The sequence below is a fragment of the Polypterus senegalus genome, chromosome 9 (assembly GCF_016835505.1).
Source record: "Polypterus senegalus isolate Bchr_013 chromosome 9, ASM1683550v1, whole genome shotgun sequence".
In the NCBI taxonomy this organism is placed as follows: Eukaryota; Metazoa; Chordata; class Cladistia; order Polypteriformes; family Polypteridae; genus Polypterus; species Polypterus senegalus.
In genome coordinates, this window is record NC_053162.1 from 113,998,452 (window position 1) to 114,011,959 (window position 13,508).

The 13,508-nt window shown below is 35.8% G+C and overlaps 1 gene segment (V, D, J or C); it reads left to right on the forward strand.

The window, feature by feature from the left end:
* The first annotated feature begins 4,216 nt into the window (after window positions 1-4,216).
* On the forward strand, window positions 4,217-4,917 carry LOC120535634. The segment is given in 2 exon segments: window positions 4,217-4,285; window positions 4,379-4,917. Coding segments are annotated over 2 exon segments (447 nt in total).
* The last annotated feature ends 8,591 nt before the right edge of the window (window positions 4,918-13,508 follow it).

Genomic DNA, 13,508 nt, shown 5'->3' on the forward strand with positions numbered 1-13,508 from the left:
AACAGGTTTGACCACCCTAACCCACTCTCACCTCGGAGTACTGCAACCTCCAGCCATCCTTCTGCTGATACCAGCATAAGAGAGTGTTTCCCCCAACCCACAATTACAACAGCCCAGGTAAGCAGAGAGCTAAGGAGACTTTGTGCCAGCAAAGCAGCGGGTCCAGCTGGAGTATCGCCATGACTGTTGAAGGCCTTTGCGTTGGAGCTGGGGAGTCCTCTACAGCGCATCTTCAACCTGAGCCTGGAACAGGGGAGATTCCCGAGGCTTTGGAAAACATCTTGCATCACCCCAGTCCCAAAGGTATCACATCCTAGTGAGCTGAATGACTTCCGGCCTGTCGCTCACAAGAAATATAATTCAATTGTACTTGAAAAGACAAGAGTCTTAGTTGCATTCCAGTCTCATCGAGTGAGTGTGAATGTAGGTTTTCGCACATTAAACAAATTGTTTTTCCAATGAGAGCCTTGTCACTTACAAGCACTGTCTGCCCACTTCTCTTAATACAATAGATTGGCCCTCTACTCCCATGCTTTGATCTTGCGGATACATGGTTGTTATGAGGACAATGATCAAAGCAAAGAACGAATTAGAAACACTGCATTTGATGAAAACATGCAAAAAGTTTGGAGTTTTCTTTAAAAGTCAATCAAATTTAGCACTGATTGTTTTGTGGGACTACATAAAAACTTTTTTTGTAGATGTAGAACTTGCAGTCAATATTCTTCAATTTCAGAAATTTTGTGTTTGTAATTTTAAACTATCAAGTACAATATTATGCAGTATAGTACACTTAACACAGGTGGTGTAAGAGTGGCACCACTGCTTCTCAATAAGGAGATCATGGGTTTGCATCCTGGGTCCTCTCTGTGTGATGTTTACAAAGCTCTTTGAGTAGTGAGTAAAGCGCTATAAAGATAAAAATAATAATTAATGATTTGCCAATTTCACATTTTAAACATTTTGTTTTTTCACCAAATAAATAAAACATGTAGCCCTGGGACTCTCTGCCTTTATATATATTGTTTCTGTATGGCATCACTCTGTAGAATTATTCTGGCACCTTTATTTTTAAGAGTGCTGCTGTTCTCTGCAACAGCCAAGACACAGCATTATAAAACAATAAAACAAAATAATGCTGTATATTTTACCATTTAGAAGACTGGTGACAGCAAACTGTGATTCTGAAGCTATTGGTAGCTTGGCTTACCAATTTCTGGTAACATGGATTCACAAATGTGTTTTTATATTAGAATTGCTCAGTAGACTCAATTTATATATACTGTAAAACATATATGATGTATAATTTATGCGGCATGTTATATCAACTGTTTTTCTACTTTTTGTCTATTATACTGTATTTTGGCTCTTCACTAAGGCCTATTAGTCACCTTTCTAGGGGTGTCAAGACTTTGGGTGGTCAATGGCGTATTCAAGCCAATAATTCACCCCACTCCCCATCCATCTTTGATTCAGTAACGGTGAATGGCATCGCCTTGAGCGGCACCATATGCTCTACAGTCTTTCCTTATTTACATTATAATTTTGTACTCAGCTGTATAAAAAGATTTATGGTTTGTTTGGCCCCTCATAGGGTATAACGTCTCGTCTTTCTCGAAATAAAGTTGTACGTGACTCTTTGTTCAAAGAGGCAGGTGGCGCTAAAATAACATCACAGCGTGTCTGAGGAACGAAAAAAGAGGCCTTTTGTTCTTTTTAAAGCGCGCCAATCGAAACGAAGCTCAGACGACAAAGAAAAATGTTTCTGCATGTTCTTTATTTGTTCGTTTTTAACTCTTTAGGTATGTAAAGAGTTTGTATAATTTTGCATAACACTTTTGAGCACCTCTAAACTAGCCGTTCATAATATTATGGTAAACATTTATCCGACATATAAACAAATGTATATGTGTTTACTAATGTGCTATTTTCAATTGATTTAGTTATTATTATTATTATTAAAATGTTTGCTTATGTGTTAATTTATTTTGTAAATTAGGTTACGGTAATAAGGATGGTGTTTCGCAGCCTCAAATTATGTTGGAAGTTCTTGAAGAACAGCAGGTTCTGTTGCTATGTTCCTATAAAACTACACGAGCTGCTCCAGAATTGTTTTGGTATATCCAACGTCGAAACGACATTCCTCGACATTTATTGGCAAGGTCTGCTGGATACAACCCCGATGCAGACGACTTAAGATTTGACGCAAAACTGTTAGAAAAAGAAACAACGGTTCATTTAACGATTTCATCTGCTAAGTTGTCTGATTCTGCGATGTATTACTGCGCACTGGAGCCCACAGCAGTGAAAATGAAATTGAAGTACATACACGAAAATATAACAGTGCAGGGTTCAGAATACGAGAATTAAAGCAAGAAGTTAGTTTTGAGAAAGGCTGAAATAGTTCCTAAAAAAGAAAAAATGCACACTACCGTGAGAAAACATGTCAAAATTAACAGAGAAAGTTTTCTTTCTTACTAAACTAACATTTTTAGTGACATTATACTTTTAGTGAATTACACGTTGATTCATTTAGAAGTAAACAATGTGAGTTTGCATATAAATTTATATTCTAAGAATTCTAAAGTGTTTTCCTATATAATTTTCAATTGCTGCCAAATAGCTCTAGAATGCTATTAAATACTTGTTTTAAGTATTCAAGTATGACAATCACAATGTTTATTCATCGATAGTGCCTGATGACCCTGGTGCTCTCGTATCTCTGATCCAATGTCTTAGCAGTATTTCAGATTGGAAGAATAGTAACTTTAGAAAACTAAATAAGTATAAAACTGAAATCTTAGTGATTGGCAAACATGAATGTAGTGTGGATATTTGTAATATACTTGATCCCTTATATTTAAAAGTCAAGGCAGAGGTAAAGAATTTAGGGGTAATCATCGACTTTGACCTAGAGACTTTAAATCACACATTAACCAGAAGTTAGCAGAAATTAGATCTCTTATAACTTTACAAGATATTGAAAAATTAATTTGCGCTATTGTTTTTAGTTGACTACAATAATGCACTCCTAAAATGACTACCTAAGACAGACATAAATTGTTTGCAATCAGTGCAGAATTCAGCAACCAGAATCTTAACAAGAAATAGAAAATTTGAACACATCTCACTAGTTTTAACGTTGTTACATTGGTTATCTGTGTCATTCAGAATGAACTTCAAAAAAATATTAATGGTTTATAAATCCTTAAATAATCTTGATCCATCTGTATTTTCGAATTTCTGTCCTCCTACACTCTGAGTCTTAACCTTAGATCTTAGAATGGAGGTCTGTTTTTAATTCCAAGGGCCTTTTGCTGCTATGCACTTAAAATCTGAAATACTCTACCCATAGAAATTCACCAGGCTAATACTGTGGAACATTTTCAAAAAACTTCTAAAAGCTCATTATTTTAATCTAATTTTTTTTCCGGCCATCTGACCTTGCCTTGTTTTGTAGGTACTTATTTTTTGATGTCATTGCCAAATCTTAATTGTTTTTTCTTTTCTTGTAACTTCCTTTTTGTCATCTTGTATAGCACTTTAGGCTATATTGTTTCATGAAAAAGTGCTACATTAATAAATGTTGTTGTTTACAGTTTTTAATGTGAATAATGCCATTACTTTTTCATTATGCAATGCACGGATTCACAGCTTTTGGTCTAATAAAAGTCTTACAGCTTTTTTTAGTTTTCTTAAAGAAGCATTGTCTTTTTGCGTTTTTATTGGTCAACTATTACTTCTTGGTCAGCTGCTAAAAAGGTAGCCACTTGCTGCATATTCTTCTATTTTATGGCAATTAAAGAAACTCGTTTGACTTTTTAGCAGCCCACCCTGTAAATCTAATTTCAGTGTCCCTATTTTAGATTTTTCACTTTTAAAGACGGACAAAGTAATCATGGGGATACTGGAAACAAATTGTATTGGGTTTAGGGAGAAAAATTTAAATGGCCAGCGAACAGAACTAAAAATAGATAAAAAGATATGACTGTTAATATGGATTTTTTTATTCTAAATCAGAAGGAAATACTGTTTCGATATGTTTATCATTTCTTTCGTACTTGAGATAGCATACTAAGGAATGTAGCTTTGACGAAATGCTAAACTCGACTGTGCGTGTTTTTTTTTTTTAAGAACGGAAAACAGTAGGTGGCGCTAAACCTTCGCTGGGCGTTACGAGTTTTTAAAGTAAAACGCAGGTTTAAAACCCGCACGGGGAAACCGTACTCCACTTGTTAAAAAATGTTGCAGAGAAATTTTATTTTGATCTTCCTTGCTTCTTTAGGTACGTCGGATTTTGTGTTTATTATGTCCCCTTTTAAACATTCGTGACAACGTGTATTAACTTGGGTGTATTCACCTTTTTTTTTCTCTACAGGACAGGGTAGTAAAGACCGTGTGTGGCAGACAGAAAGTTCAGTGCAAGTTCTTCAGAAACAACAGACAGAAATCATTTGCACCTTTGAAACAATGGATACTGATCCTTACCTCTTCTGGTACATTCAGCTTCTCAGCGGCTCTCCTCGGCATTTAATGACAAGAACATCAACCTACAGCACAAATGCAGAAGGTTTCAATGAACGATTTGATGCAACACTAAACCTAATAAACAAAACAGCTCATCTGACTATCTCTTCTTCAAAGCTATCCGACTCTGCGATTTATTTCTGCGCATTGCGGCCCACAGTAAGGAAAATAAAACTAAGAGCATTACACAAACTATTGTCAAAGAAGACTGCCTTGGAAATAACTTTAAATGTGCAGATTTTTACCTTACAATGAGAAATTTAGAACATTTTATTTACAAAATTGAACGATAAAAACGTTAACATGCTTATTTAAACATACATTAAATTATTCCCCAAAGCTGAACTCTTTTTTTTTAGTTAAAAATATTAATCATCATATTTATTTGCAGAAAATTCCATCCATTAGAAGTGTCTTTCCCGACCTTTCTCAATGTGGTCATTTTTTTTTTCATTGTGGTTTTGGTTTAATAGGCATTTAGACAAAAGAGGAGACAATCAGAGATGGATTGTGGCGGTGCTGGGGCAGGTTGAGACTGGGATCTTAGTGATTTGGGATGAGGGTTTTTCCCAGAGGGGACTGGGCAGTCTAATGGTCTGGAATCCCTACAGATTTTATTTTTTTTCTGTCCGCCCTGGCCATTGGACCTTGCTCTTATTCTATGTTAATTAATATTGACTTATTTTAGTTTCTTACTGCGTCTTTTATTTTTCTGTTCTTCATTATGTAAAGCACTTTGAACTACTTTTTGTATGAACATTTGCTATATAAATAAATGTTGTTGTTGTTGTTAATTATAGTAAAAGTGAAAATGAAAAATAAAACGTAAGAGTTTAATTTACAATGAAAACCTGAAATGCTGGGGAAATGTTTAAAAGGGACAAGTATAATGTTAGAATTCATAAAATTATATTATTGTTACACTACAAGATGAGCCATTAAAAGGAATAAAAATAGTACCACTGTTTTGAGAAGGTGCAAGGTTAGATAGCTTACTAGATCTTGGCAATAAAAGGAAACATGGAACTTTAACTTGTCTGACAGGTAGTGAACTGAAGCTTGGAGAGTAACCAGTTTGTTAATTTGTCCATTAGGCCCGAGGTATCCAGGTTAACATTTCGATTTAACTTTAAAATGTTTGTCTTGCAAAGACATTTGTACTGATATACTTTAAATATAAGCTCCTATCTTGAATTTATTTAAAAAGAGTCAAGTTTAAAAAAGTGGAATCCAATATATCTTTTTTTTTCACTGTAAGTATATATTGGCACTCAAACCTCAATCGCAGTATTAAGAAATCCAAGTTTAGGCACTGGTTCTCTCAAAGAAAAGCATGACTTGTAGCTTTGCAGGTTAAAGAGTAGGTTAAGTTTTTTTTTTTTTAATCAGAGCTTAAATTAGCTTTCTCCTAAGACTTGCATTGCTTTGCAAGGCTTAATATAAAAACAAATACATAAATAAAAGCAGCCTTTGCAGCAATTGAAGCCTTAAAGCGTACTGAATTTGCCTGTTTTAAAGCACCAGTGAGGAAAAAAAAAAAACTTTGGTAATTTTACAATGGCAAAGATGGATAGTAATACTTTAAATCACAGATTCCTAGCACAGTCTTTCCTGATGGATGACAGACAGGTGCTTCCAGTTTACAGTACAACTGCAGTCAGTGTGATAGATACTCTGAAGTTGAATATCGGGTAAAAAATGAGTTTGTAGCTGTTTAGCATACCATTGCCTTTAAGCTAAAATTATTAAAAAATTAGAATGTGTAAAGTTTCCATTTCCCTCCTTACAGTTATCTTATTATTTTAAAAAGTCTCTAAATTAAACGTTGTTACTAACCAAGTTCCTTCCTTTCTTCTACAGAACAGACTACTTGTTCCAAATCAGCTAGTCTTCTAGAGGGGCCATTCTGCATAGATGGCTCTACTTACTTTCGTTAATACATTAAGGCTGGCTAGAACTAATAACATGTTGTCTGTCCTTATCCTTCTAGAACTCTTCTCTGCTTTCAGCACAGTCAGTTATTATATCCTTGCCTTCTTTTCTGACCTTGGCACCACCGCGACTGCCCTAAGATGGTTTAAGTTCTGCTTCTTTGGCAGATCCTATCATGTACACCTTATGAGGAGAGATGTCATGCTTGCATCAAAATAGCATGGATGTGACCAGAGATCAGTACTGGGTACTTTTGGTTTCTCTTATATACACTGCCTCACTAGGCTCCATTCATCAAGATCCTAGGATTCTCATGTCAGCACTGTATTAATGATGAGCAACTGTACCTAACTAGAATTTCTGCATATCTGACTGATATTGCAACCTGGATGAATTAGCACGATCTCCAGCTTATCCATCTATTCAGCACCCCATCTCTGTTCAACTTGGCTGTCACTAACATCTGCAAAGTCAGTATGCAACCTTGGGGTGGTTTCTGATTACCAGCTGTCTTTCATTGCTCCTGCTGCAACTGTCCTTCAGTCTTGAGGTTTCATTTTATACAAAAATTCACACAAGATCACATTATATCTCATGGCATATACAAGGCAATTCCTGATCCTGGCTTTGGTCTTGTCACATCTAAACAACTGCAACTGTCTGCTGGCAGGAGTACCAATATGTGTTGGCACACTGGTGCAAATAACTCAAATCAGCAGCATGTCTAGTGTTCAACCAGTCCAGGCAGGTACATGCCACTCTTTATTTCAGATCAATACATTGTTTCCCTGTTCAAATCATTGATACCAGCTTATAGAAAAGTCAGTTTTTAAGTACTTATATAGATGGAGCCACTTGTGAGGTCCAGTACTTCTTCCTGCCAATTTAGGTCTGCTGATGATCTGTATCTGGTAATACCACTTTACTAGTGATGAACAGTTTTGTAACCTTACTTTGTAACACTTGTTCTTAAACAGTCCCGCAGATTGAATATGATTACCTCTTTTGTAAGTTGCTTTGAATAAAAGTATCTACAAAAGGAATACATTTAGAAATAAACACAATGGCTTAGGGCAGCATGGTGGCACAGTGGTAGCACTGCTGCCTCGCAGTAAGGAGACCTGGATTCGCTTCCTGGGTCCTCCCTGTGTGGAGTGTGGATGTTCTCCCTGTTTTTGCATGGGTTTCCTCCGGGTGCTCCGGTTTCCTTCCACAGTCCAAAGACATGCAGGTCAGGTGTATTGGCGATCCTAAATTGTCCCTAGTGTGTGTCCTGTGGTGGGCTGGTGCCCTGCCTGGGATTTGTTCCTGTGTTGGTTGAGGTTGGCTCCTGTGACCCTGTGTAAGGATATTGCAGGTTGGGAAATGACTGACTGACTGACACTATAGCTTACACTGTTTAGGTTAAGTATTGTCTTATTGTGGATGAGTGGTCATCACCAAGTTCATTATTAGATAGGTCTACTCTTGACTCTATGCCTAATGTACATATAAAGATGGACACATTCATAGACCCAATCCATTTAAGCACCGTTAATGAGTGATGCCTGTAATGCCTATCACTCTTTGGAATTCCACATAGCCTCTTTATGAGTGAAGCCTACAATGTCTGTCACTCCTCAGTACTACCTATCTTCGGTCAGTGCTTCACTTAGGAACTCACTATCTTCATCATAAACAGCATATCAGACCTAAATGCTTTTTTTGTCTCCAAGAATATCCTAGATACATGACAATTGATACACCCTTTGGTTAAATGCCATTTATCAACCAACAATGTTTTATTACTTAACTGCTCTTCTATTGGAAATGTCTTTCCTCAGCCTGATAACTCTACAGGAAAAGAATAGGGGTGATCTCTTCAATACTAGGAGCCTATATTTACTTTATTACTTCAGTCACTCTGGATGTTCTGCCCCACAAGCGGTTAGCAGTTACTATTATTTGTTGAACCTTTCTCTTGCCATTTATTAACAACAACATTTATTTATATAGCACATTTTCATACAAATGATGTGGCTCAAAGTGCTTTACATGATGAAGAAAGATAAAAAAAGACAAAATAAATAAGAAAATTGAATTAGGGCACACTAATTAACATAGAATAAAAGTAAGTTCCGATGGCCAGGGAGGACAGAAAAAGCAAAAAAAAAAAAAAAACTGGATGGCTGGAGAAAAAAAATCTGCAGGGATTCTGAGGCCACAAGACAGACCAGCCCACTCTGGCTTTAAATCCATCAATGTAGGGACATCACAGTCCTTTGATCAGGTGGTGGTGGCGTAGATCGCCACCACAGACAAACAGTAAAAGAACAGAAGAGAAAGTCACGTCCCACACTCACAGTGGTGTTATAAACTCTGTGAAGCTCACATAAAGCACGTAGGTCCCATAATGAACATTTTAATTCAATTTTTCATTTTTGTCTCACATAGGCACCCCTTTATCTCTTGTGTTGGTCACATCTGAAACGTATCTTAAGGTATACAAATCCCTAGGTTTGGTTAGTTGTGGTATGCAGCAATCTGAATCTCTCTCTTTTATCACGATCCAACCCTGGAAATCATTTACCTTGTAAGTGTCTTATATCTTAAAGCTTTAGTGTTTAATGTATACTCTCTGCTATGTACTGCTTTGTAAACTATTACTTCTTATTTATTGTCTTTGGTTTGATAAATACCCATATGTTTCTTTTGTATATATTTCAGTTTACAAATGAGGTATGTCCAGTGAAAGCCTTCAAGATAATAATTTTTATGTGGGTGTGCCATGTTGTTTAAGCACTCTGCAGCAGTGCCACACAAATGGCATGGAATGGGCAGAAAACTAGTATGAAAATGTAAAAGTAATATGGCATTTGTTAAAATAACATAATACCAGTAGGAGAAAATATAACCAAATATAAACAGATAGTAAAGTCTGGATATATATATATATATATATATATATATATATATATATATATATATATATATATATATATATATATATATATATATATATATATATATATATATGTAATAGAAAGCTTACTGAAAATTTTGCTTTAGTATCAATGGAGAATATTTCCCTGGGAGGAGTTTAGATCCAGTAGTCATTCATCTTTGGCATGGTCTTTGAAGGATGGAATGATGTGGGGAGAAAGACAGAGGGAACGAGAGAGAGGGAGAGAGAAAAAGAGAGAAAGAGAGAGACCAAAATAATGCCAATCCTTTGGTTTCATTGACCAATTAGAGTTTTGTGGTGTAGGGTGACTCCCCTAATTCACAGACCAATTTAGTTTATCCATAACTCAGTTCTCCAGTCTAGCCCACCGCCAGAACTAGATTACTTTTCTTCCTGTCAGTATTTTCCTCCCAAACTAGCTTAATTTTCTTCTTGCCAGTATTTTCTCCATTATTTCAAGTAAGCATAAATGTAGTTATGTAAACAAGAAAGACAGAATATGATAAAACAACGGCAAAGAAAGGACTTACAGATGTGATTAAACTATAAATTGCCTTCAAAAGTCCTTGTACAGTTCATCACAGTTATATAAGTAAACACTTGTACTGTACTTGAGGCAGATTGCAACTTTCTTTTTAATATAGTGTCTGTAGTTTTAAAATTGTGGTTGCATCCTGTCAGAGCAGATGTATGTTTTGGAGTGTAGGAGGCAAACCACAAAACCTATTGAAACCCTCACACAAACACTGGAGAACATGCAGATTTCACATAGTCATTTGAGTCTTTAGAGTATAAATACAAAACAGCATGCCTCTGTAACTGAAAAATGAATAAACAAATGTTGTCTGTTAGGTTTAGATTGCTTGTTCCAGTTTACGGTGTCATGTAGCCAAATGGGGTCATCCTTGGACTTACCTCTGTTTTTCAGAGACAAAACCAGAAATTTCTATTTTCTTCTGCAAAGATGTTCATCTACTACTGGCTCTGATTAAAACTGTGCAATGGGGTCAGTGGCAACTTAACCTGACTCACTTTTCCCCAGCTTGAAGCCATGCATTAAAGAGTTAGCAGTCTCACAGCTGACTTCCTTTCTGTCAACCTTGAGCAACCAAAGTAACTTAACAGTAAAGCCAAGAAAAACATATTTTAGATCACCGTGGACCTTTGCAGAGTGCTAAATAAGATAGATCTTATCCTCATTCCACATTTGACACCAAAGTAGTGCCAAAAACTATTGCGGTGCATGCCTGCACTGAATGGTCTCTTGCTCTTTACATCATCCTAATGGTTCACTTACTGTTCTTAGAAAGACTGCTCACTGTTGCCACAGTAGATGTGACATTTCGGATTTGCCATTTTTGTGACAGATGGCTCTGAAGCTGCTCATTTAAATGAAGGAATGACAGCTCCAAGTGGTATTGACTCATTTTAATGCCTGATGCAACTTTCAGCACCATTACAATATAAATATGTCACTTTTATGCCCTTAGGGGGTGCTTTCAAGGCTCTGTATGCAGTAAATTGTTCCACCCCAGAACACAAGGGGACATTCTTACCTTTTGACTGCTGTTCTGAGAGACAAACACCCAAAGATCTTTGACCATGCCCCTGTCTGGGCTCAGGAATCCCTGTCCGTTCCTGGACAGTGTTGTGGCGAAAAATTGTCACCAAAAGCTTTTACCTGAAATGAACATTATTAGGACTAAGAGGAAAGGCAAACAGAGTTTATAGCTTTATTTCAATAAATCAATAACAGACTCAACCCAATTCGCCCAAATGGGACTGAGCCCCGAACAGCTCAGAAATCAAAGTTTATATAATTATTTCTTATCATCCTGACCTTGCTCAAATTAGCTCATTCGCTGTTCTCTCTGACTCCCCTCTGCACCTGTCCAGCCGATATTTTAAGTTCTTAACCATTATTATCTCCTGACTTCCTTCTGCAGCTGGCCTCCGGTGTTTCTACTGTCTATTGTTCATCTTTATTTTCTGTTTTGCTTATTTTGATTGTTTTCAGCCAGGCAGATGTTCCCTTCTTCCATTTTTGGGCTTTCTCTTATCATTTCCTTTCCCTTGGCCTTCAAGCTATTTTATATTTGGTGCCCAAATCTAAGCTTTAATTAAAAAAGAAATATGGCATGTGCCTTTATTTAACCATTTGTTTGGCAGGTCTGACTTGCATTAATATCTGCACTAAGGTTAATGCTTATATTTTTCTATATTTATTTATGATAATACATGAATATACTAATTTTATTTTTCATATATTACATCATCTTGACCTCGTTTTTAGCAAATCTTTTGCTGTTTTTGCTGACTTACTATTCCAGCTGGCTTCTCATGTGCCTACCAGGACCATTTTTCTGTATTATGTCATTGGTATGTTCCTTGCTTCCTAGCCTTCAAACAACAGGTGTTCTTATTCCCTCTTCTTTTGTCTTTGATACTTTCTGTGCATCATTTTATTCTTATTCCGTCCTTCTTTTCCCAATATTGGCAATTTTGCTTCAAGCCTAACTAGAAATGCAATATGACTAATGTTTTTTATTTAACTATTTGCTTGATATTCTAATTCATGCTAAATCTAATGCTTCAGAAGCTGTTAATTACTTTTATGCTAATATATAGATTTTTATTTTCCATAAATACCCGCTTTGAGGCTTATTAAAGCCTCACCACCTAACCTGGAATCATAAAAGAAAGGTACCCCTCACAATTTTACTCAATCTTCATCACCATCCTCTGGTGGCACAGGAGCCAAACATCTCCCCCCTATTATCAAAAAGATTTCCTGGTCCTCTCCTAACAGTCAAAAATATGCATAATCAATTATGAGTATATAAAAAATTTGAATAACATAATCCATAATGGTTACAAGAGAATAATACATACATAAGGTTTACAAAAATAATAAAACAATTGTCCATAATAAGTGTTTTATTCTTCATTTGGAAAAATATATTTCCAGTGAAATAACATTTTTCTTCACTCAGGGAGCCTTTTGGTTTAGTTTTTTATTATCCACATTGACATCAAGAAGAGAATCAAAATCTGTAGTTGAAGATGTCCATGGTTCAAGAACTTGGATGTACACTTGTTTGATAGCAATTTTGGCAACATTTAATTTGAATACTGGCAGTAAGCAGCAAAATACCATTCAAGGACACAACAATGCAATCAAGAGACTAATTCCTGCTTTGACAAACATAGATCCCCATATTCCTAGGTTCAAATGAAGCCAATACTAAGTGTACTGGTTTAACCTTTAGTTTCTAAGATGAGTTTACATATAATGTCAGAATTGTCCCTATTCCTAAATATGGTGAAATAACTATTCAATATTCCTAGTTCTGTGTGTTCATCTACAATCAGATCTGTTAATAATACTGGTGGTGGCAATACAGATAGCACAAATATTTATCTTAAAAAACTCAAAAGTTCCCAGTTTTTTGTTGTCACTGATGTGCATAATAATAATCAGAGATAAAGTCCTTATATACCTCAGCATGCTAAGCACAATCTTCAAGCCTTCCTTTATTGCTGTTTCCAGTTTGGCTACAGTTGCAATTTCTACTTAATTGAAATCATGTCCCTCATTAAAAGTAAGTCATTATTAAAATAGTCAATATATATCAAAGGAAAATGTACTCAATAATAAATCATTGCAAAAATTGGTCTCATAAATAGTATTGGCATAATATTCAGATTATCTGCATTTGTTCCATAATAATTGAAAAATAGCTTCAAAAATTAAACAAAATTAAACATTTACTTATACCAACCCTTCCCCCCTTATTGACACTTGTCTCAATATTGCTGTAATTATCTTACAATTAGAGGAGATGTGGAGCAAGAGGGTATCTGAAACTGATCCCATTAATATAATAATTTAATAAAAGCCAAATATTATAGCTCTCTTACAGGGAATACAAATATGTCCAGGGATGGAGAACAAACAAAAGCAAACAGAAGGTCGAATGTTTATTAGTTAAAGAGCCATGTTCTGTGGAGGTTGATGTAAAAAACAAGAAGACTTCAGCCAGTTATTATAAATATAAATTTATCTTGGTGTTAATGGAAGGGATTGTATACCAGCAACCTCCAG